This window comes from Strix aluco, chromosome 3 (genome assembly GCF_031877795.1).
Source record: "Strix aluco isolate bStrAlu1 chromosome 3, bStrAlu1.hap1, whole genome shotgun sequence".
Lineage (NCBI taxonomy): Eukaryota > Metazoa > Chordata > Aves > Strigiformes > Strigidae > Strix > Strix aluco.
The window spans coordinates 82,668,289-82,692,645 of NC_133933.1; the positions used below are offsets into that span (position 1 = coordinate 82,668,289).

A 24,357-nucleotide genomic window follows, 5' to 3' on the forward strand; every position below is an offset into this window, starting at 1 on the left:
TAACTACAGCTTGGAGCAAATCTGTGGTGAATAATACATGATTTTAAGGACAGTGATCAAAGTTCCTTGCAGCACAGAAAAAATACCAGACTAATAAGAAAAAGTGATCCAGGGATATTTTAGAGGCATTTATTAAACTAGCATTCTCATGTTATATTTGCTGGGTTGGGTTTTTTAGTTGGTCAATATATTAACATTATATTTTCTCTCTTGCATTGTAATTCCAATTGTCTGAGGGCACTGAATGTGATGCAATTATTTAATCTTTGGCTTTATCACATTCATCTTGGTAAAACACAGTGTTAAACTGTGTATAAATTTAACAAAGGTACATGGTGACTAAAATGATTTTCCTCCTTTGGAAATCTTTGTGATGATAATTTCAGAGTGAATGGGAAGTCTCCCTCTGTTTTAGTCATCCATTTGTATCAGAATTTTCATTTAAACATTCTTCCATTTTGCTTCTATCAAGTAACTTGCTTTGAGTTGCTTTAATAAGATGTATTTTGGGGTGTAAGATTTCTGTATCTTATATTGAGATTTTTAAAAGCTAAAGTCAGAAAGTGTTGGTTTTGGATCATAATAAATATAACTATTATAGTTCTGTCTGACATAGTAACCATTTCTGAGTCTTGTTTGCTATCATACAAGATGTGAAGTGGAAAGAAACATATCACTTCCTTTTTTTTTTTTTCCCCAAACATTAATGAAGAATTAAGAATCAAACAGTTTTTTGCTTTAAATATGTTTTGTATCAGAGAGGAATCTGTTTTTTTCCTTCTGCTTCTCAAACTGCTCTTTGAGTAATGGCAGCTTGTTAAGAAAAGGCTTCCTTCATTTGTACTGAAATGAATAAATTACCTTTTTAATTCTTTGGGAAGAGGACACAATTTAAGTCTGTAAGTAACAAACATGGATTATTTTACATAATTTTTAAAAAAATCTGTAGGTTTGCAGCTAATTTACTGGAATATAGTGTTTGTGTATAGGTATACTGTACTACAGTTCAGTAGTGAAAATGCAGTTACCTTGATGTTGTGTATTTGGCATTTAAATAATGGATTTCAAGTTACGCTGTACCTCAAATCTCTAGCCTTAGGGTGTATAAGTATATTATTTACTAGTGCACTTTGAAAATACTGTTTCAAGGTTTTCCTGACTGAAGCATGAAGTGATTGCTTATAAAATAGTCAATGAAGAAATGAGTATAATAATTTTTTGAAGTAAAATACTGAGACTCCAGCTGACACAAATCTTTCAGAATCTATTTATTTAGAAGCATAAACTGGAAGGTATGCTGGGAAGTAGCAGCAATTGTGAATAGGGAAATATTTTAAGATTGAAAACACAAGTTAAAAGTAAGATTGGACCATAGGAGAGCAAATCAATTTAGTAAGTAATTCAGTGTCTCCTGTGGTTTTTAATTTGAGATTACAAATTAAGTGAAAGGAGAATTTGAAGTTTAACATCACAAGTTTGGGCCTAGAACAGTATTTCCTTCAATACGTGTTTGCCTAGCTCTTTTTGTAAGCTTTTGTTAATAGAATGATGAAATAGGAATCACAAGTATCAGTTAAGCAGTATTGATATTTTTAGCTATGTGATCACCTTTACTCTGTTGTGGAGTTGATTAGGATGCAAGTACCACACTAGATTCTTCTGTTGTCCTAGCATAATTTTAGGATGTCTTGATAGGTGGAACATAAATTAATACTTCAAAATGTTAAATATGTTGTATAAACAGGAAGTGTGCAGGGAAGTGCAAAAAAGAACTGTAGATATTGGCCAGTTATTTATACAGAAATATTTTGCAGCATTAATTTAACTTATAAAATTGTTTTAATCTGTTTGAGTCACACTGCCAATTGCAAAAGCAAATGATTGATTTTTAGTTTTGCTTTTGTTTAAGAAAGCATGATTGGAGATAGGAAGCTCAGAACAGCAGCACTGAATGGTGTGGAGTTAGAGGTCTACATACACACAATTTTGCTTATAAAGCATTTTATTATCTGCTGTGATCATCAGTTTATGCAGCCTGCAGGCATGCCAATATTGCAAAATAATGAATGTGAATTGGAATAAATCTGCGCTTATCTTTCTTTATTGTATAGTCACCTGTTTGATGATGATACTCAAATCTTTGGCCTGCTATTCAGATGTTCTCCCTCCTACATCTCTGATGTTATTTGTTGCATAGGCTGCCTTGCTGGCTTGTTTTGGCCATCTAATGTTAGCTGTTTACATATGTAAAAGCCCTCTCTGATGTGGTATTTTTTATTCATTGGTGATTTTTTCCAGAAGCCAGTCAAATGTTTCTATTTGCCTTATTCTGCAGGTATCAGGATATATGAAATGAGTTTAAGAGCCAAGTAATCCCTCTTAATATGTGACTAGTTTCAGAATGACAGTCAAAATATGGAGCAGTTGAAGCAACTGTAGATGACATTATTAAAACTGTAAAACTTGGAACAAGAGGTAGGGCAAGTTAAGGAGGACCACCTTAGGCTAGGTCTTCAGAACTTGCTTTTGCTACACACCCAGAAATAGTTGTTTCCCTTTCTGACACAAATTTTTTCTTACCTGAGTTTACTGGTGATTTTCAGTCTTAGCTGCCACTTCCATTTAATCTTTCAGTCTGATAACCTGCCTGTCTAGTTTCCTGTGAGTGGAGTCTTTTTTTTTTTTTTTCTTTTTTTTTCCCCAACAAAATAGAAACACTGGAAACATTGCTTGTTTCTTTTCTGCAACAAAGTACTTGGTGATTCTGGTCTAATATTAAGCAAAAAGAAGCCAAAGATACACACCCAAATACCAGCAGAAAAATTGTGTTTCAGCACCAGTGAAAGAGCAGTATTTCAGATGGGGCTTTGCCGCATATTGCTTTCAGACAGACATGGTATTGTGATGGTTCTGTGACTACAGCAATTTGTCATCTTTTCAATTAGTCACTTTTAAATTGTGCATTGAGATTTTTTAATTTAAAACATTTCTACAAAGCAGAAGACATCTTAGAAAATATATGGAAAATGTACTTTTGAGCAAATATTTAATAAAATTGATATGATATTTTCAGGGAGTAGTTAATTTTCTTGTACTTTGCTTTTTATATAAAATAAATCATTATGCAAACTCGTATTACTTGTAAAGCTTCTTGGTTGAGTTTAAATCAGTTTAAACAAAATAAGTTTAAATGATGAGAGGTGTTTTTTAGTGTAAAGTGGTTCATTACAAAACAGCAGAGACTATGAACTTGACAAGTTACTGAAAATATGATGGAGTATGTAGGGAAGCCTCAGGTTTTATGGTTTTGGGCTGCCAGCTTATGCACATGTAGGAATTCTTTTTCTACTTTGTGAGTTCAGTATGTGCAGTAACTTTTAGTTGTTTCAATACTGTTAGAGTAGCAGCAGAGTGTTTAGGCAGAAAATTCAAATCCTTTCCTTTAGATGGAAATACTGGTAACTCTCTGATTAAAACCCAGCAATTCTTGAGTTATGTTTTTCATTTTAAGATGCATCCTGTATAAAATATCTGACTAATTAAATTGTGGATTTCATTTAGTGTTTGATGTTCTGTTGATTCTGAAAAGGTCCAGGCAAGCTGACTACTCTTTATTTGGCAGGATGATAGGGAAGAAAAGTTATAACTGCTAGCACAGTACGTAACTGTATAGCTTGTCTCTGATCCTGTGAGGCTTTATGCTGCCTTAAAGGGCCTCTCAAAATTTTCCCGCACCTATAACTCTTCTCAATGCCACTGTACCTGAATAGGTAATTTTAATCTGTTTATTTTCTCACTGTAATTTTGTTTTCACTGTCACTTCCCTATCACTGTTACTATTTAAACTTTATTAAAAAGAGTAAAGTCTTCATTTGTTCTGCAATGCACAAGATTTGTGGTGCTGTGTAGTAGTATAGAACAATGAGAAATTTCAATTGCAGTAAGTCCAACTTCCTAGAAAGTATGTTAACTTAGAGTTGAATATTTACTTTTATAAAAATTTGATTATTTGATACTAAGTTGTGGACATGATCAGTGTAAAATGCACTGCAAATTTTGGGCCAGGTGATTGTCTTCATATGCTTGTATATATTTGAAGGCATTTCCTTTGTAGATCTGTCATCAGCAATTACTGATTGACTCTCACCTGTTGTATCCTGCACATGCATTTAGCATCTTTTGAACAGCTCACAGCTACATTGGGGCTAGACTGTAAAATAAAATAATTTCAAAAGCACTATATTCTGTTGGAGCTATGATAATTGTAGTAGGAACAAACAATGGGTACTGTACAAATACATGCTTTAGGCCTATGTAGAGTATTTAAAATCATTGTCAGTTAACAGTTATGCAGTGATGTCTTTCTGGGCTAGATTAGAGATAGTACTGTTTTGCGTGATTGATTAAGCAAACATTGTACAAAACTCAACATTATGTAAGCAACCCATAACAGAAGGGTTTTTATTTAAAATGAAAAAAAAAAAAAAAGACTTTAACACTCTTGTATCCATGACACTGTTTATAAATTATGTTCATGGTTTTCTTGAGTGTCAACTTGCTTTCAGTTGTTAATAAACAAAAATGTCCTTGCATTTCATGATATGAATGGAATGCAAGGAGGGAAAAAAAACCTCACAAATGGAAATGCCAGACACTTCTTCTGCTAAAACCTCTTGTTCTGTGCTATCTTCTGCCTGTCTCAAATAGTAATACCAAATATTTGCATGGTCCTTAAATTGTTGGTTTTGCTAATTTTGTTATTAAAACAGGCAACAACAGAGAGACCTTTTATACAGAAGCTATTTCGACCAATTGCTTCAGGAGGACAGTTGCATACTTTGGAAGATCTGCTAAAAGATGTGTGTCCTAGTGCTATCGTCCCTGAAGGTACTGTAGAAATAACTTTTGTCCAATAAGATTTTTTTTTTTCTGTTGACGTATTGTTTCTTTGTTTGTTTTTTTTTTTAATATGGGGATTTTGGAGGTAGGACTATGTTTCAGTACCAGAGTTTCAGATTTCACTCCTTCCTGGCCCTTTAGTTGCCCATTATACAGCACCTGCAGTGTTTGGAGAGGAAAAGATTGAGTCCTGAGGCATTCATGAAGGATTAATCTCTGGAAGTTTTATTTTAAAATTCATGTCCTCCTTTGCCATCAAGTTGTTCTTAATAAAAACATTCACGTTATTTTCTGCATTTTTAAAAAAGTATTCTTAAAGCAACATCCACAGAAGTTTTATTTTAAGTTACCTTTAATTTTATATAAACTTTTCATGTATAAAACTCCAAAATTGATAGAAATTGAAGATGTTTTCAGAATACTTTTTCCCCCTGTTGAAGCTCAACCTTGAAAAACGTACCAGAAAAGATTGTTATAAGTACGTAATAGTTTATGTGTACTAAGTAGTATTGTGTGACAAGATACCAATTAGTTCATGTAACATTGTATCATTTCATACAATGGCATTTGTTGAATAGCACTTTTCAAGAAAAATAAGCATTTCTGGATATTATTTTAGCTTCAAAGATTAAAACTACTGGAACTCTGATATACTTTTTAGGTGGGATAATGTAGAAGTTATGAACTCTGCAAATTAAGATCAAAATTATTTAGTGTGAAATGTTTTTCATCTTGTTCTTGCTGTACAGGTTCTTACAGTACCTGTACAGCATATGTACCCATATGCCCATACAGTATATGGGTAACTTTTTCAGTCAAAAAATCACAATTTGTTTTGAGAAATGTCTGATATTCTAGAGAAGATCTTGACACAGAATTCACCAGTGTAGCATCAGCACCTTTTGACAGTAAAGCACTAAATTTGAAATCAGTGTCAAAATCTATAAGATGTTGTTGTACACAGAAGTTGTGTAATTCAAAATCAAACAGTTGTCATGGATTTCTTTAAGTGTGGTGATCTTAGAAATCGACGGAAATCTCAAAGTATTCTTTTTACCCCTGTTTAATACTTGTTAACACATGGAAACCATTTCTAAAAATAACAAAAGGTAAGAAAAATATGGAATGTTGATAGCCATGTATCTGTTTTCCAAAAGCTACTATAAATTTTAGAGCATAATTTTAAGTAATGCTTTCAACTAACTGTCCAAAAGATAAAGTAAGATACAAATAGATACTTGAATGTTAGCACAAGCAAGTTTAACCATCTTTAAGTAGTTAAGTGTGAGGATCCTACAGACACTACTGAAAAGGTACAAAGTGAATTTTAAAGAGTAAGAAGGATGATGCATTTTGACTTGGAAGGCAGTCGAGTACAAATTAAATGAAAAACTCAAAAAGCATTTGTGCAAAAGTTATTCCAAGATATAATGCATGATGTTGTTTATGTGGATTTGCTAAAGCTGCAGATGGGGAATGTGCTGGTTACATTTAATGAAAGTGGGTTTTATTAAATGCGTGAATGTTATATAGTTTTATCTGTGTACCAATGACATGATGCTTCCCATTAGCAGTCCTTTTCAGATGTTGACAAATGTGCCAGCCTTTAATAGCAGAATAGAATTGTGCTATGCTAATTGCTTGCTTCATTTTTGTTAAAGGCTAAAAAAACCCCTTAAACTGTTTACTCAATGGGGGCAAAAAATGGTGATTACTTGGAAGAAAATAGGTACTATCCTTACACTTAGGAGGAGAAATTTGAAATTTGGAGAGGATAAGATTGAGTCCTTGGGCATTCATGAAGAATTATCTCTGAAAGTGTTATTTTAAAATTCATGTACTGCTCGTATTTTTATTTTTTTCCTTATATTGGAATATACTTGTCTGTTCCAGTATAAATCTGCTTCAATTTGGCCTAGTTCTGATATTTAAGATCCTACTGAGCAACTTGCAAACTTAAAGTTCAATAAATTTGATCCTTCTCATGGGTATGAGCTATCTGGGATGCAGCAGAATTTCTCCTGTAATGTGGCTTTGTATTGTTGCATTGTCCAATTGTTGCTCTTATATTCAGTGTGTTCTCCTCTTTTGGTAGGTAACAGAATGAAAGCTGAGCTAAATGCAGACAATAATATGAACTCTTGAGGAGATATGGGGGTAGACTGGTACATAGAGCCAGTGGAGGGGGAGGCAGACTGACTCAACAAGTAATTCGGAAGAAAATGACAGATCTGGGAGTCATTAAATGTGATGGGGAGAGCAACTATAAACAATGTGGCAGGATGAAAGAGACTGGAGCGACAGCCAAAAACTGACATAATAACTGTGAACACCTGGACAGAGTAAGTGGGTTAGGAGATGGTAAAAGGATGAGAGAGAAAAAGCAGCATATTGCATCTGGATCATACACAGAGATTGTGTAAGGCATCTGTGAAAGAATGGCAGTGGAAGTCCTGCTGATGAAGTGATTCCGATGGTCTGGAGACCCATTTGGAGAAACAAATTGAATCAGAAGTTGAAAAGAAGGGCAGTTTGCACTGGCAAAGTGAGAAGATGCAGGTGGATAGGTGGTCAGGTCAAGCTGGAGGTAGTCAGATAAGGGACTGGGGGAAAACTTGTTCAGGGTTTGCTGTACAAGTAGACTGCACCCCAGACAGGAATACAAAGTAGAAAATTAAGCATGGCAACACAGAAAGAAAAAAAGACCTAGGAGATAGATCAGACGGAAGGAGAACTAGGACAAAATTATGGAGAAGGGATCAAACTTATGGAAAATGACCTGAAAAGATGGATGTCCGTGACAGCAGTGATTCTTACTGCTGAGGAACATGCACAGGTAAGGTCAGTGCAGTTAAGAGGTCTGAAGGGCAGCACTGATTTAGACTTGACTGCTTCAGTTCATGACTGTTCACTGATGATTCAACCTAGCCAGTAAGTGAACTTTGATTGTGCTCTTGCTTGGCTTAATCCACTCATCTCATTCACTATTCAAATCTAATGTGCACCATATTAAGTGTTCGTGCTCTAATACATGCTCTGAGCTATTAAAAAAAAACCCCCACCTTATTTACCAGACTGCATAGTGCCACTTGTGAGTTTTGCCTATAGAAATGTTAGCCATAATGAGGACATACTTAGCCGTTTTCCAGCAAGTAGACTAGACTCCTGAGACTAAAGAACCTCAGCATGTCTGTGCTACTGAAGTCTCCATGAAACCCACTCAGTCAACTCTTTCTCTCTGATATTGGTTCACTGAGAGTTTAACAAGCTTTCTCTGTCAATAGATGCTCCATCGGTTCAAAATGCAGAGGAGATTTTAGAGCTGAGTGATTCTATCCATTTTATGGACATATGAGAATTTAATGTGCAAGCATTTTTTGGAAACCTTGGAAACTATGCATAAATGTTTTTCTTCTAAAGTAGTTGTATCCATTTGAAGTTGAATACGTAAAATTTAGGAGATACCAGAGTTGTAGACTGCTTGTACAATCTTAATTTCCATGACATGCACACTGCTCATTATACAGCTTATAATCACTCTCCACCTCTCATGTCCCTTTGTTTTCACTTTTGTCTTCCTGCACAGGCTGGGCATGTTTTGGTGTCAGAGCTGTGTAGTGAAAAATGATTGTCCTGACTGTTGAAATGATGGATGGAGAATGAATGTACTTCAGGAAGTAGTATAATTTAGGCAGCTGAAAACTGACTTTGGGAATTGAATTCAGTTTTATCCTCTAGGGATTTCATTCATGTGATACTAAGCAAGCTGAGTGTTACAAAACCACCCATTTTATAGAGAGGAGCACTGGAAAAACCCAGTGATCAACGTGAGTGTTCTGCTGAACAGCTTGCTTGTACTTGGAATCAGTGAGAGCTCTGGGGCTTTGAGTGTGCAAACACCAGGCACTCTCTGAATCAAGTTCTAGGCCTCTCATTACTCTTCGTCTTTCCCGTCCTCCAAAAAATGGATACTTCTGGCCATAATGTCTCTTTGACTTAAGTATATCATAAAATGATGATAATAGTCTCTTTCCACAGAAATATCGTGATGAAACAGTTTCTGAAGGAAAAAAAGCTTGTGGTCAAGACCGTTTGATTTTCATGATATTAAAAATTTGTCCTCTGGACCTTTTTTGGTATCTTCTAATTTTTTGTTCTTGTAAATTTATATGGTTTGTCTTAATCTACAATTTATATTTATTCTGGTCAAGGCGTTAGAATAACGTTGCAACAAAACAGTATACTTTATCAAATATACGTTAGAAAATGATGACAGACATTTCCACATGTGCATTTTCAGACTTTATTCAGTGTTACCAAAGTTTAGATCTACTTAATTTTTCTGAAAAAAAGGAAAAAAAAGTAGTGTCTTGTCAAAGATATGCTTAAAGACATAATAGATATTGGTGAAGCAACTTGCTTTCAACCTTTTTCACTCTTGTTTTCAAAAACCTAGATATTTTTCCAAGACTCTTTTTTAACCCCCTCTTTAGTGAATGAATGCATTGGTGACATTAGCTGCATCATTTTGTCAGTGCAGCTTCTCTTTCTTTCTGGTTTTCTCTGTCTGTTGAACTCTTTTTTTTTCCCCCTTTTTCCTCCATGTTTTTCTCTTTTCCAATTACTTTTCATTCAACTGGAAGCTTCGTGGTAATTGTGATGATTGCTTGTCTATGGTGACATCCGTAACTGAGCTTTGTGCCGTGGGAACACAGAGAATATATGATTTTCAGAGTCAGCATTTGTAGCCATATATGTGAGCTGTTCCTGCTGCCAGATACTTAGGGACCACCACAAGAAGAGGGAGGGAAGGCTTTCAAGAACCACCCACAGTGTCTATATGCCTTTGCTTTAGGAAATATGGATATAATTAAGTCTCTCTTTTAACTGTGCTGAGAAAAAATATTTCAATGAAAAAATGTATTTTTATATATATGTGGATTGAATATATACATTGATTGCCAACTGTTGAAAACATGATGTGAATAACATTGTCAGAAGTAGAACAGGTTGAATAGTGACATTAAAACACTGATAGTGGAAATGGTCTTTGTGAAATACTGTGTCGATGTTACTTTGGACTGTTATAGACTGTGGGTAACTGTTTAGATACTGCATTTTATTTAAATTAGCTTATGAAACTATTTATTCAAGGCTTTTATTGTTTGTTGAAGTTCTCTAACAAATAAAAACTTGGAGCAGCTATTATCCCGACCCATACTTCCCCGTCTGTCCTCAAACTGATCCTTTATTCAATTATGTATATATTTTCCTGCTTAATGGAATGCTGTACAGTGCTCACCTTTCTGGAATGCTGAATAGTTTCATCTCCTTAAACTGTTCATCAGAGGAAAACTGATGGATAGAAGTTAAAGGATTTTTGTCATGGGCATTGTTAGACCAAAGGAAAGAGTGGCTTCTACTAGAGTCTGTCCTTTAACTCTTCGGACTGAAGGAGTGTCACCTTGATCTTTTTTTTTTGTCCTAATCACTGCAGTGGAATTGTTGCAGAGAGTATAGCAGTTTGGAAGCCATTTGTCAAAATGCATATCAAGCAATTTATAGATTACTAGTAATGATCAGAAATTGTGAAGAAAAGCAGTACTTCAAATTAGAACAAGCACTAAGAAGCCAGTGTAGTTCTTAAAACTTTTGGCAATTACATTAATTATCTTGACTGTAAAGGATACCCTGTTCCTCTAGAACAACAGGGAGAACGGCTACCTTTATTAATAGCAAACATCTTTAAGAATAATACAATGTGGAGAGAACCTTCAGAGAAGCTGTTCTTTTTTCACCTTACAGGACTCCTACTGCAGTACTGTACAGTACTTTCTTCCGGAAGACTAGGTTAGAACTGATCTAATATAACCCTCTCTTAATTTTCTGTCTAAATGAGTATTTAGACAGCAAATGTGTTAAATCAGATGTTTTCTCATTAGCTGAGTAGTTTTTCTTGGTGCCTGTTTAGCTGCTTCATAGGCAGAGGTTGTGGTTATGTGGCAACAGAAATAGTAAGACCAAGTCATCACAGAAAGTGCATCACCTTGCATTAAATATTGATGCATTTAATTTGTTTCAAATTTTTTTTCTTGCTTCTGGTCCTTCTGTGTTGACATGAAGTCTGGGAAACAGTGAAGTCCTACTTGTCATGTTTAATAAATATTAAAATTAATATTCTCAAAGACAAACTAATCCAGTAATCACTTCCTCTGTATTGCAGCCTACTGAAATCTCTAAGGCATGTTATAATTTGGGTTTTAGTTATTGTAAAAATAAATTGTAATTTATCAGTTACACAGCAGTTCATAAATGAAAGACACACACCTTGGCCTGACATTTTACTACGGGTAAACCTATGCTGTGTATTAGTACATTTTTTATTTACTGTATTTCCATAATTATTGTTTACTTAAATTCATCTAAAAGCTGCATACAATTGAAATTGAACTTGGGAGTTCTGTGGTTGTATAGATAATACTTAACTTGTTATTCATGGACTACTATTCCTGACCTCCTAGAGTTATTGGTAATCCTTACTAGAAGATGTGCAATTTCATTTCAGTTTTCTAAAGTAAAACTTTGCAAGTTCTGCAATTCGAACATATTAAACTGTGTTTAGTTCTTAGTTGTGATCATATCCTGTTGGGGGGGCTGTGCTTGGTTTTGTTTTTACATTTGTTTCTCCCTGGTTGTTCATACTTAAAACCAAGGCAAGCTAATCATTTAGGTTTTGGACAGTGTTTAATTATTTCTGATCTTGATCCCAGCATCATGGAAGAGTGACACTTATCTTTCAGGCTTTTTTTAATTGTGTTGACCCAACTTTTTTTCTTTCATGTGAATGGCTCTATAGCTGTTTCCTTTCTTCTTCCTCCATCACGTTCCTTCAATACCTCTATTCTAGTTATACATAATTCTTGTTGCTCTGTGTTACTCTTTTAATATCTGCTTTTTTGTCCTTTAAAATTGGCTCCTCTTCTTCTTTGACTAAGCTCACCATAATTTGTATAACTATTTTTGTAATTTTTCAAACCTTAGTTGATTTCTTAATAGAAATAAATCTAGATCTTCAGGGAAGTAGTTATTCATTGTCACTTCTGCTTTAGTTCTTTCTTTGTGCTTTCCATCCTTTTGTCCTGTGGTGTTCCATTACCTGTACTTCCACTTCAGTTTCAATGAGTTTTTCAACATTTTTTCTACCGTTGGATATGAAAATATAAAATATTTAGATATTAAATAGGGACCATGTCTCTCTATCAACGTTCTTTCATTTCCCAGTTTAGATCTCTTGGTTTTCAGACATCCTCCAAGAAGACTTATGTCCTGGTTACTCAGGGAAGTCCAGAATAAAATTGTCCAGTATCCCCCTTTTTGTTCATCATTTTATACTCCTGAAATTGTACAAAGATCCTTTCCAACCAACAGTCCAAAGTCCTAGTTTTACTTCTCATAGACTGTGCATCATGTAGTTTTGAATCTAAGCTCATGACAGATGTCTTTTTTTATTTTAATATGAAACACTCATTCATGAGGATTCCAGGGTTAGAATCAGATTATTCTGATTACTCATGCTACAGCTTGTAAACTTGTCTGATCTTTGTTCCTGTGCTTGTGGATGCCACTTGCACAGACAAAAGTTGATCCTTTAATTGGGCAGTTCTTGTGTGGTAAAGTGAAATTGTCAGCAGTAGTTCCAGTTCCAGAAAATTAGGCAGTCTTTTAAAAAACTTGAGAGTTATTACTATTTGTGAGAAGATTTAGTGTATTATGGAGGAACAGGCTAATATGAAGCTCGATATTACCTGTGGTCTCTTAGACTGCATAGTTAAGGTTTCTGTGCCGATAAGGAAGAGAAGATGTTAAGACCATGTTGTTGCCTGCAAATACAGCATAAGGTCACGTAGCTGATATGGTAGAACACATTACTTAGGGGTATTCTTCCCAAAACTGCTGAATAACAAAATTAATTATCTGTGCCTGAAGGAGATAGCACCATGGCTGTTTTTCCCTACTGTCTAATAATCTCTTTCTTAGTGAAATTAGGTAGATTAGGCTACCTGCTTACAGCAACAGTGTCATTTAACAGATAAATAAAATTAAGTGCTACCTATCTGTTGCTGCTAGAGAGGTCATGCTGCATTTCCCCATGGTTTTATGCATGTGATGATAGGTGTTCCTGTTACCAATTAAGAGGCCTTTGTTTCCAGAAGTAGTGATAATCAGTTCTGAACTTCAGAGTTTATAAAACTTGAAAAAAAACATGTGAATAATTCACAGCAATTTAAAAAAAAATAAAATTGTTTAGCAGACGTTTATGAGGTTCCTGTAAAAGAACATCTTAATACTGTAAACAGTTCATTTAGAAATGGTGACTCATCTTATTAGGAGAAGGGGATGAGCACAGTATGATCTTACATAACTACAGAGCAACAACTGCAAGAGGAAACAGTGTTGAGTTCAACAGAATGCTTTGAAGAGGCAAAGGGTTAAAATGATATAAACCAGAGTTGTTCTGGGGGAGGGAAAGACTTCTTTCCTCTTCCACACCAGAAATTTAAGACATTGTGAGTAATGCAAAGATAAAAATTGTATAATGCAGAAGGAAGCAGTTTTCTTCCACTGCTATCATGTCTAAACAATTCTGGATACAATTTTAATTTGCCAGTGTTGTTGAAGTCTTCATAAAAGTTGTTTTGATTTTTGTCTCATGCTTCCTTGAAGACTCAAATGGTAAACATTTGGACATAATGACGCAAACAGTAGGCTATCAATCAATCCCAGTTTTCACAGCATTGTTGTTCATTCAGAAAAGCTGTGTGAACTGACCTCTTTCTACTGCAGTGTCATTAGTTCTTTCAAAAATAAAACAAGGATCAAAAAGACTTCCAGGATTTTTCTCTTAAGACTTGCTGTACTGAATGATTTTATGAAATTAAGGATCAACTGTTTTCAATTACCTCTCAGCTTTTTTTAATGTATATTGTATGAGAGACTACATATTAATTGTTTTTGTTCTCCCTCAGTTTTCTAAGCACTGACTTCCAGTAAATTAGTCAAACAGAAAATTGAATTTAGATGAGATTTGCTGTGTGGGCTCCTAATTTTGATGCAAGTGACAAATAGTGCAATAGAAGGAGGTAGATGTGTATGCAGTGTGCATGTCTTTGGATTAACCTGAAATATAACTGAGCTTGCTCTGTCTGAGGTCAGAATTAGCTGGACCTGGCATATACCACAGGAGCTGCACGGCACCATCCCAGTCCTTGCTGCTCCAGTTGTGAGCAAACTTACAAAGCTTTTGCTCTCCACATCTAGGTAGTAAGTGTGACAATCTGTGCTCCCTGCAGGCTAGTCTCTCCATTTCAGTGCTATGGAGGTACAGTGTTGAAATACTTTTCCAGACCACCTAAATTTAGAAATATAACTAGCCCTCATGAGTTTTAGGCAGTTACTATCCACACTTTGATCCCACATGGGTATGACAGTATTGTGAAGGGCTAGAGGTCTTGTAGTGTACATGCATACTAAAAAATTATTAAAAACTCACCAGTGATAAGAATTCTAGTCCAGCGTTTACTATGAGAGTCATCTTGCAGGTCAGAACTGAACTTCAGACCACTACTTAAGCTATTCCACTCTCCTTGTGTCCTTGACTCGGTGGTTGCTCTCCATGTTAGAGGAGGTCATCACGTACGTCTCCTTTCTGGTGTGAGTCATTATTTGTGACTTATCTTTTCCTAACCAGGCCATCTGCTTGGATTATCCTTCTGCATCTGCCTTTCATCTGTCTGATTTCTGACTTTTTGATTTTTTTTTTAATTTTTTTTTACACCCACACACATCTACCTGCCCCAGTTACCTTTTCTTTTTAAGTTGAAGTGGAAAGATTTAATTTTTCTCTGTGTTAAAATTGCATGCCTTTTGATTTAGTAGTTCTTTTTGATCAAAAGGGGTGGAAGTCCAGAGGTTGGCTCGAGACTATAGAATTAATAGTCATGACTACAGAATTAATATAGAATTAATTGGTCATGACTACACAGAAAGGTGCAAATAATCTGAGAGTTAATAGTGTGGCAGCTGTGCTATTTATATGGCTTCTTGTTAGCCATCTTCATTTCTAAACAAGCTCTTTGAATAATCAGAGAGGGCTTCTGTGTATACAGACTGTTCTGTCTTGCTTCTCTCAAAAGAAAAGAAAAAACATGGTGTGGATATAGGGCTGGTTGTGGTCTTTCTGCATAGAATTTCTCTGGAAACAGCAAGCATAACTTGGTTTTAAGGATTGCTCCAACGTTACCTCAATTGACTGTACAAGGATTATCCATTTGGTAAGTCGTGAGCCCTCTGCACCTTTCCTAGTGGCAAATGGGATGAAATTTAAGAAGTCCAAATGCCAGACTCTGCACCTAGGATGGGTTAATGCTGGGCATAAGTATAAACTGGGAGAGGAGTGGCTGGAGAGACCCACCTTGCAGAAAGGTATCTGGGGGTGCTGGTTTGACACTAAGCTCAACATGAGTCAGCAGTGTGCCCTGGCAGCCAAGAGGGCAACCTGCATCCTGGGGAGCATCAAACACAGCATAACCAGCAGGTCAAAAGAGGTGATTATCCTCCTGAATTCCGTGTTGGTGGGGACTCACCTTGTGTACTGTGTGCAGTTCTGGGCCCCACAATTTAAGAAGGATGTGAAGGTCCTTGAATGCATCCAGGGGAGGGCAACAAAGCTGGTGACAGCTGGAAGGAATGTCCTGTGAGGTGTGGCTGAGGACTTTGGGCTTGTCTAGTTTGGAGAACAGGAGGCTGAGGGGTGACCTCATTGCTCTCTACAGCTTCCTGAGGAGGGGAAGTGGAGAGGGAGGTGCTGAGCTCTTCTCCCTGGTATCCAGTGATAGGATGCATGGGAATGATTCAAAGCTGCACCAGGGGAGGTTTAGAATGGACGTTAGGAAGCATTTCTTTATCAAGAAGGTGGTCAAACACTGGAATAGGCTTCCTAGAGAGATGGTTGATGCCCCAAGCCTGTCAGTGTTGGAGGCATTTGGACAATGCCTTTAATAACATTCTTTAACTTTTGACATCCCTGAATTGGTCAGGCAGTTGGACTAGATGATCACTGTAGGTCCCTTCCAACTGAAATATTCTATTATTCTAGTCTAGTTTTTCCTCTTCCATCCAGCAACTGTCTTAATATCACAAAAGTAATGTGCTTTTTCTTTGCGACTTAGAAGTGGTTTCTGGGCATGCACATGCATGCACATTCAAAAGGGTAGAATGTAGGAAGAGGTACAGCAAGTAGGGGAATAATCCTGTTTCTCGGACAAGCCTTTAGAAATTTGTTCAGCTTCAGCTATATTTGTTCTGTTGGCCACCCAATAAGTTTTATTAGTATCAGACTCCAGACTGTTCTCTTTAAATTTGTCAGAAGGCCAATGACTTTATTCAGGCACAACAAAGTTTTTTAAGTCTATTATTAACAGTGGTAGTATGAAATGGAGAAAGTAAAATCCTCCACAGAGCAAATAACTTTTTCAAAACTTAGCTTATTCTGTTTAGAAATCACAAGCCAGCACTTCTAAAATTCTCTGCAGAAGAGAGGTGGGATTTTTCATCCTGGAGTGGTCTTCTTCATGAGCTGCAGCAGAGCTGCGCTTCCTGGGAGCACCAGCGTCCTACCCCCAAATCCCTGATGGAATGCTATGGATCTGAAATCTAGGCAGTCAAGAAAAGATTGTGGAAAATTACTAGAAATTGGGCAAGCTTTCTGTCAGTAATCTGCCATACATATGACTTTTCCTAAAACTGTTGGAATCAAAACATCTTGACAAAATGTTTTGGTTGTGGTGAATTTTCAGTTTTAAAAGGAACATTTTTTGTATTTTAGGAGGAGACATCAGGTTCTTTATGCGTTGTACGGACATGGCAGTGTGTTCCCACAGAACTTATCACTTAGACAAAAGATGAGTGAAGAGATACAAAAAGGAAGGAGAAATTAGAGGCACAGAGGGGTGATGTGGCTTGCAGCTGGTCACACTGAGGCCAGTAGCAGAGTTAAGAAGAATTGGATTTTTTCTGAATCCTGATCTAAATCAGTTTGTCTTACCCCAAGGAGATCACAGAGGTCACTCAGTATGACTGAGTCATCAAAAACTTCACAGAAAAAAACACAAAACAAACCTTTCTTCTCGATTCTCATATATCTTTGCTCACAGAAACAAGCTTGTCAGCAACAGCTAAAGTACACAAAGTGTATAGATTTACAGGATATCATTTATGGTTAGTTTCATAGAAAATGTGAGAATGCCCCAGAATTCTTTTTTTCAGTAGGGGTCATCATGCTGTTAAATGTTCACATGCTGTATAATCACTGCTGGCTTTAGTACTGTAACTGGTGCAAGTATAACTGGAGAATTTAGTGGGTATACAAGAGCTTTCAGGAGACAGCAGTAAACCTTCATGAAGAATTGCAACATGAAATTCTCAACCAGGACACTGCAGTGCACGGCTGGATTTAGACATTGTGGTGTCAGTGTTTTTATTTATACTAGTAAACAAAAGAGGGCTAGAACATGTGGTGTTTGTGCTGTATGATTATTAGCAGTTCTCTGTCATAATTTTGGTCTAGGCCAATTAATACTCTCTCAGAAAATTTGAGCAGTGTTTATGGATTAACAGTCTGGGGACTATTCTCAGTAAGCAATATGAAAGGGGAGATAATTCAGCTGAATAGGCATGAGCTGTTCTCTGACACTTGCCCTGAGGTCAGAGAGTGGGTTCTGGTCCATTTTGAGCTACATCTATACCTTTAAATCAGGTATATGGACTGTATCTTTAAGGGGGGGCTGAGAAAAATCGTTCCCATCTTCCTTGCTTCTCTCTTGCAGTCTTGTTCTATTCTGCCTTGATGCGTATAGGTATAACCTGATTTTCCCAGGAGATAAAACATCTTACAGGACTAAAGAGAACCTTCAAACTAAAGGACCTACAAAAAATAATTAAGAGAAAAGTAGGAGCCTTACCGATAATGTAGAGTAATCCACTAATAAACACTATTTATTGTGTCCTACTCTCTTCTTTAAGGATTCTCTTCTTCAAGGAGAAGCACTTGTTAATAGTAGTTGTCCCCCTCTTGAATACCTCATTTTAATCAGAGATTTTGATAACTTCCCATTCAGTGGATAAATTGTACTTTCTATCTTATTTGGCACTTGTAGCAATTTGGAGGATATTTGTAAGAAAACAAAGGTAAAACTTTTTCTTAATGTCAAAACCATAGTCTTATGCAGTGGCTTGGCATATGCACAGAGGTGGTATAGTCATGGAAGATTTGAATGCCCCTTACACTCCTTGCCCTTTTTCCTGATGGTATCATCACCACACTTACAATGAGAAAATGCAATGAGTGGCTACACTTTGGGAAGCTTCACTAAGGCCAGTATCTTAATGCCAACTGTTACTCACTGGCATTTTAAGTAAAGAAGCCAGATGTATGGACCAGATACACAAATAGATGCCATTCTGCCACTTGTGATATTGGGGTCAGTATTCTCAGATGGAAGGGTGGTTGCAAAGCCAGCTGTCTTCAAAATTGCAAACTAATGCGGCAAAATCAGCTGTAACTCATTTCAGAGCTATGTACCTGAAGTGTTTTGTCCACATAGCTTAGTAATATTGCGAACTAATTAATGATACTAACTTAGCAAATTCTGTTTGCATATGTTGTATGTATGTGTTGTAAGTTTTATGAATCTACTTTTCTGCTGTGAAGTGGAAGATTTCTGAACTCGAATAAAAAGAATACTTAGGTTACTAGTCAAACTCTCTTTAAAAATAAAGATTATATTATAATCTATCAGCTTTGAAGCTAACTCTTTTGATATTTTGGAATGGAAAAATTAAAACGAGCTTTTGATGAAAATTCACTTCCAATCTTAACGCTGAACAGGTAGCTATTGGGGGGGAGCGATTATTTATTTATTTATTTTTAAAGTTACTGTTCAGTGTAAAGAGCCATTCAGGTATTCCATTACTCCTTTATCCACTCTTTCCTGAATTTTTCAAGAGTAAATTCTTTAATTTTACTGTGGTAGAGATCTCTAAATACTTTAATCTACTAGCTGTTCAAAAGAACTTACAGTGGATGTACAGAAAAGATATTTCATGTGTGCAAACTCTATTGCCTGCTCATTAAAGAATTTATTTTTCAATGAGCAAGGGCCCGGAAGAAGCTAATGTAAGTATTTTAGCAAGGGTTTGTATTTCTCTGATAAACAGCACTCCCCTTCTGTTTGTGATCACAGGATGAAAGCTCTCTAAGCTTGTATATGTACATTTTTACTGCTACATCATGTAGTGTGCTCTTAAGATTGAGATCTCATTCCCCAGGAAGCATTTCTGTCTAAGATTAATTGCCCTTTTAAAATCAGTGTTTGATGTATTCCTTTGGCTATATCCTGACTCACTTTAACCCTCTTTGACCTGACCCCACTGACTATTACCGCCATGGCTGAAGCAGAAATCCTTCAGCTTGATGTATGCAGTACAGACTTGAGCCTGTGGTTTTTCACATCGATGGATTCAATTAGGCAAGTTTTTACGGATCAGCTTAGCAGAGGTTGAAGAATTTGTCAGACATGGAACAAAACTATCCATACTTTGGGGTTAATTGAATAGCTCATCTCCATTTTCATGTGTAATTTGCTTGTGAAGTTGTTTACTTTGTTAAATATCATCATAATATTACTGGAAGTAGCACTTTAAAAAAGGCAAAACCAGTTTATTTTTCTCCAGTTAAATGGGGGAAGGTAGAAAACATGAAATAGCAACCATTAAGCCTTTGATCTGTATATATTGCTTATCACTTTTCAGGCAAATGTTTTTAAACTAATTATGTTTGAATGTCCACTTTTGAGTTTGATTTATTAAACTGGGCAAATAAACTAACAATTAGCATTATGGCTTGATGAAAACAAGTAAATGTGCTGGTCTTTTCTGCATTGACAATGATTTTGCAGCAACAGTAATTCTTTGCTTCGCCTTGCTAGGAATAGTTCATCATTTGATTAGCTGAAAAATTCATTATAAAAGATGAACGACCATTAGTATTGAAGAGTATTTACGGGCATGATGTGAATTATAGTAACTTGCAATTGAAATAAAATAGAGGTTGAAAGTTCAAGAATGCCATTAAAAACCTTTAAAAGTATTATGAATGTGCATATGCACAGAAAATATATAATATGATTGTATAGAGAATTTGCTATTTAATTGTTTGGCATAACAGTATTTTGAAAAAAAAATACACTATAAAAGTTCTCACAAACTATTAGCACAAGAGGTCTTTTACAGCAAATTGATTTGCTTTATACCAGTCTTTATAGAGAAAGATCTTTATCAAATGTTTAATTTTTTTCAAGAGCCATATTGATCACATTTAGCTCCCTAGCTGTACACAGAGATAGCCTTAATTTCTGAGGGTCAGTTGTACACAGTTTAGAGGGAAGGGAAACCTTAAATCAAATTAAGGACATAGTGCATGAAAGGGTTAACTTTTTGTAAGTCAAGATGCCTGCTGTTTAGAAAAGCTACACAGCTCCTAAAAGTGATTTAGCTCTCCTTCAACAATGGAAAACATATCATGGATGAGTTGGGCTCAATTTGTCATGCATTCAAGTGCTTATCTTTTAATGCACACCTTGCCTGTTCCTTGTACACATAAATGTATTGTGTGCTTGCTTGTTACATGGAACAGCAGCATGATTTGCAATGAACTTTGCCACTTTGTTCACATGTGCATAGACCAACTTAAACGTGTTGCAGAAAATTGTTTTATAAGCTTCAATTGCTAACCCCAGTCTTTTATAAACTAGCACAGGTTTATTGTTTGGTTCAGGACTGAGGCTAAGGCACTGGTGCTAAGTAAGAAGGAGTATAAGAGTATTTCCTAGGAGCTTCATCTTATAAAATTATTTGGTTTTTTTCTTTTCTGCCTGAAGCTACATGTTTGATGGGAAGCATCTCAGGCTCAATCATTGTAAGGTCTTCTAAAACCTTTTAACTACTAAAATGTTAGATATTTAAGAAAAGTATTTTAGGGTTCTGTCATAAATTAGTTTGGGACTTATTACAACAATCCCATTAAAAAGCTTCTATTAAATAGACAAGAATAAAAATTAAAAAAAAGAAAAAACAACTAAGTGTAGTTAAGTAAAGCTTTCATTTTCATCCTCTGCTTTTCTGTTGAGCTGCATGAACTCTTTCACAGAAGGAAAAATCCCCTTGGTTGTCTTAGATGGCATTACTGTCAAATACTGTTAACTGTATTGGACTGCATGGAGAATTGTTAAAAGTAGTCTGCTCAGGCAACCTGGATTTACTGGTGTTTGAAGCCAAATTCACTTTCTCTAAAACCTTTTTCAGTAAAATAGAAAAAAGTTTTCTAGATTGTATATGTACTTTCTGGCTGCTATGAGATTAGAAGTGTAACCCAAGTTCTCATAAACTGCTCCAAGTTGTAATAAACTTTTGCTTGTGGTGATAAGTTTAATCCACATTTTTTGTTATGTTTCAGAAATGTGGCTACCTAACCTAAGGATAGACTTGAGGTAGAAGATGACTGGAAATAATAAGAGAGGAAAAACAACATAAGAAAATTATGAATAGGGGTGATGCCAAGTATTTGATTTTATCTCAGTATTTCATGATAATGTAGATAATAATGTTGCATATTCATCTACTTTCGTTTTGGGGATAGAGAAAGCTAGTACTGTGCTGGAATATAATCCAGGGAATATAATCATACTAAGAACTGTGACAAAGAAACTTTTTTCCTCTCCTTTAAGTCACAAATGTCTAAAGTCAAGTAGGAAGATGTTTATGCCATGAGAAGATCATGTAGAGATCAGCCAACTGACCTATGTCAAAACCATGTAAAGAAATACAGCAGTAATTAAAGTGAAATCATATTCACATATGGACTTCATGACAGTGTCACAATGGAGGAATACTTGAGATATCTTGCGTGGAGTTGGGCTTCTGTAGTTAAGTACTGTACAAGAACAGAGTTCACTGGGGCTGATACAGGTCTGGTTCTATCATAGCATTTTGGACTAAGAAGCAGTAGTTCTTATGAGGGGCTCTGGTCAGATGACATCAAGGGCAAAATTGACACTTAATATGAATGACAAAACACTCCATGATGGAGAGAAACTGATGTTTTGAACTGTTTATTTTGAAGAAGAATTTTAAAAATCAAAATAATGAGTTAGAAAAGATAGATTAAGCACTCCTGTTACCTGTAAGGACTCGTTCAGAAAACCTGATAAAAATTAACATTCCTTTTAAAAGAGATTTTTAAATAAAATACAAAGTTGTGGATTTTATTTAACGTTAGTTGGCTTTGAGGACAGGAACTTGCCATTACTTAAAAGCTCTCTGGGATATCTGTGTAGATACCAAGAATATCCAGAGCTGAGAACATGTATTTAGGAAAACTGTGACCTTCTGTTTGAGCAACTGAACTCATCTTACTACCAGTGGTTAAAATGAGAGCTATCATCTTGTTGCTGTGAGTTAACCAGAGCTACCTGATTGTTTATTTATATTCATATTGGGCAGTTAGATTATATCCAGGAACTGAAGTTCTTATTCTCCAAACCACATCTTGTGTTTATTCCCGATACAGAATCATTTTGAGGAAAGAGACTTGTTCTGAATGATGCATTGACCATGTATTTCTGTGTGCAAGTTCTTCACCTGAAATCAGCATCAGTGGTTTTCCTCAGGCCTGGTGGGATATGTAGGCAGGAAGGAAAAGTCAGTCCTGTGCTTTTGTGTCACATATCAGCCCCTAAATTTTTGAGGTCAGAGCAACCTTTTGTTGTGGCTAGGCTATTTTAGCATCAGCTTTGCAGAATTTTTTGTGTGTTCTTGCTCTTGGTAAGAGTATACTGAATAGCATATCCTGCTGATTGTGATCCAATATATCATCCGTGTTTCTGTTTAAACTGATAATTATTCCAAATTAGGGGAGAGGAAGGGAATAAGGATTTTGGTAGTTTGTGTGATTAAAGTGAGGTGAAAACTGTGTTAAGATTGCTATGGAAAATGAGTCACTTCTAGCAATGGACCCTACTACTGTGGTGAGCAGGGTCTTTTTTGCAATAGGGTGGAATTCATGGAAAAGTAAGGAAAACCTGGGATGTGATCACTGAAATAGGCTAGTGTGAAGCTTCTGAAAACTCATGCTAAGATTTTATTCCTATTTTAAAAAATTTAACTAAAAAAACCCCCTGCTCAATAGAATCTGTAGTAACCTTAGACCTCAAAGCTATAATTTCTTAAGTAGAAAATATTTTGTATCAGCAAAGAGAAGTTAAGTGTTCATTGTCTGAAGTACTTGTGCTGCATTCGTTCAAAGAGCAAGTGATTGTTTGGCCAAGATTTGACCAAGCTCATCTTTTTTGGTATGTACTTCCCATAAAATTGCATAGGTACTGAGCACCTGTTAGTACTCAGCTGAGTAGGTAAGATTTGTTTAAAATACGTTTGTTTTTCTATTTGAGACCTGTATACTGAGGTCATCATTACTGTGGAATCTGAACATCTTGCCATGTTTCTGTACTTTGGTTGCTGTTACATATACACATGCCAGAAACTGACTGCAGAAATGTTCCAGTTAGATTTGACTTTATGAATGGAAAAGCCTGAAATAATATGTTTTAAGTTCTAATTATTTAAAAAAAAAATATATAAGAAAAGCCAAGTGTGAATATTTGATTTATAGATGGGTTGAATTCATTCTGTAGCTAAGCTTGCTCACTGAGCAAAGAAATATTTTGCCATAAATTAGAAAAGATATGGTATCTGGCTAAAGTAAATATTACAACAGTGATGTCAAAATGTTCATAAATACCCCTTAGCTTAATTTTTTTGAAGTTTATGGATATTTTATGAGCACATGTGATTTTTGTAGCACACGCAATGAAAATAATAGTGAAGCTTGTTTTGTTATAAATGGTATCCAGTCATTGCCAATTTTAATATCAGACATTGGAGCTGGTTTCAGTTTTGGACAAGTTAGATGCTATTCATCAGTTTCAGTGCTAGTAGTTGAAAGATCCCTGTATCAGACTGAACATTACTGACAACATAGAGGTTTTGGGTTTTTTTAGAGATGTTACCTACTTAAAAGTGCAGAAGTGAAGTATGTTCGTCAAGTGCTTGTTTGTTTATATTCCACTACTGATGCAGAAGTCACTGGAGTACTTCTTTAGACGATGGGGCTTGTCTGGGGCTGTCTCTTCTCTGTACATCCTAGAATATCCCACCTGAGGTGCCTAGAGAGAGGACAGATAACTTCAACCACTATCCAGTTCTTTCTTACCACCTGTGGTTACAGGTTAGAACATAGTCTTTGAATTTGCTTGCTAATATAGTGCAGTCTTTTGTAAATGATTG

At 35.8% G+C, this 24,357-nt stretch overlaps 1 protein-coding gene across 4 annotated transcripts in view; it reads left to right on the forward strand.

Moving 5' to 3' along the window:
* ATG5 (autophagy related 5) overlaps positions 1–24,357 on the forward strand; it is an 85,139-nt gene that overhangs the window by 52,919 nt on the left and 7,863 nt on the right. For all 4 annotated transcript variants that reach the window (XR_012622581.1, XM_074819417.1, XM_074819419.1 and 1 more), the window contains exon 7: positions 4,770–4,887. Coding sequence is in view for 3 of the 4 variants with exons in the window: in XM_074819417.1 (XP_074675518.1) it covers positions 4,770–4,887 (118 nt within the window). In the remaining variant the exon portion in view is untranslated. The remainder of the gene's footprint in view (positions 1–4,769; positions 4,888–24,357) is intronic.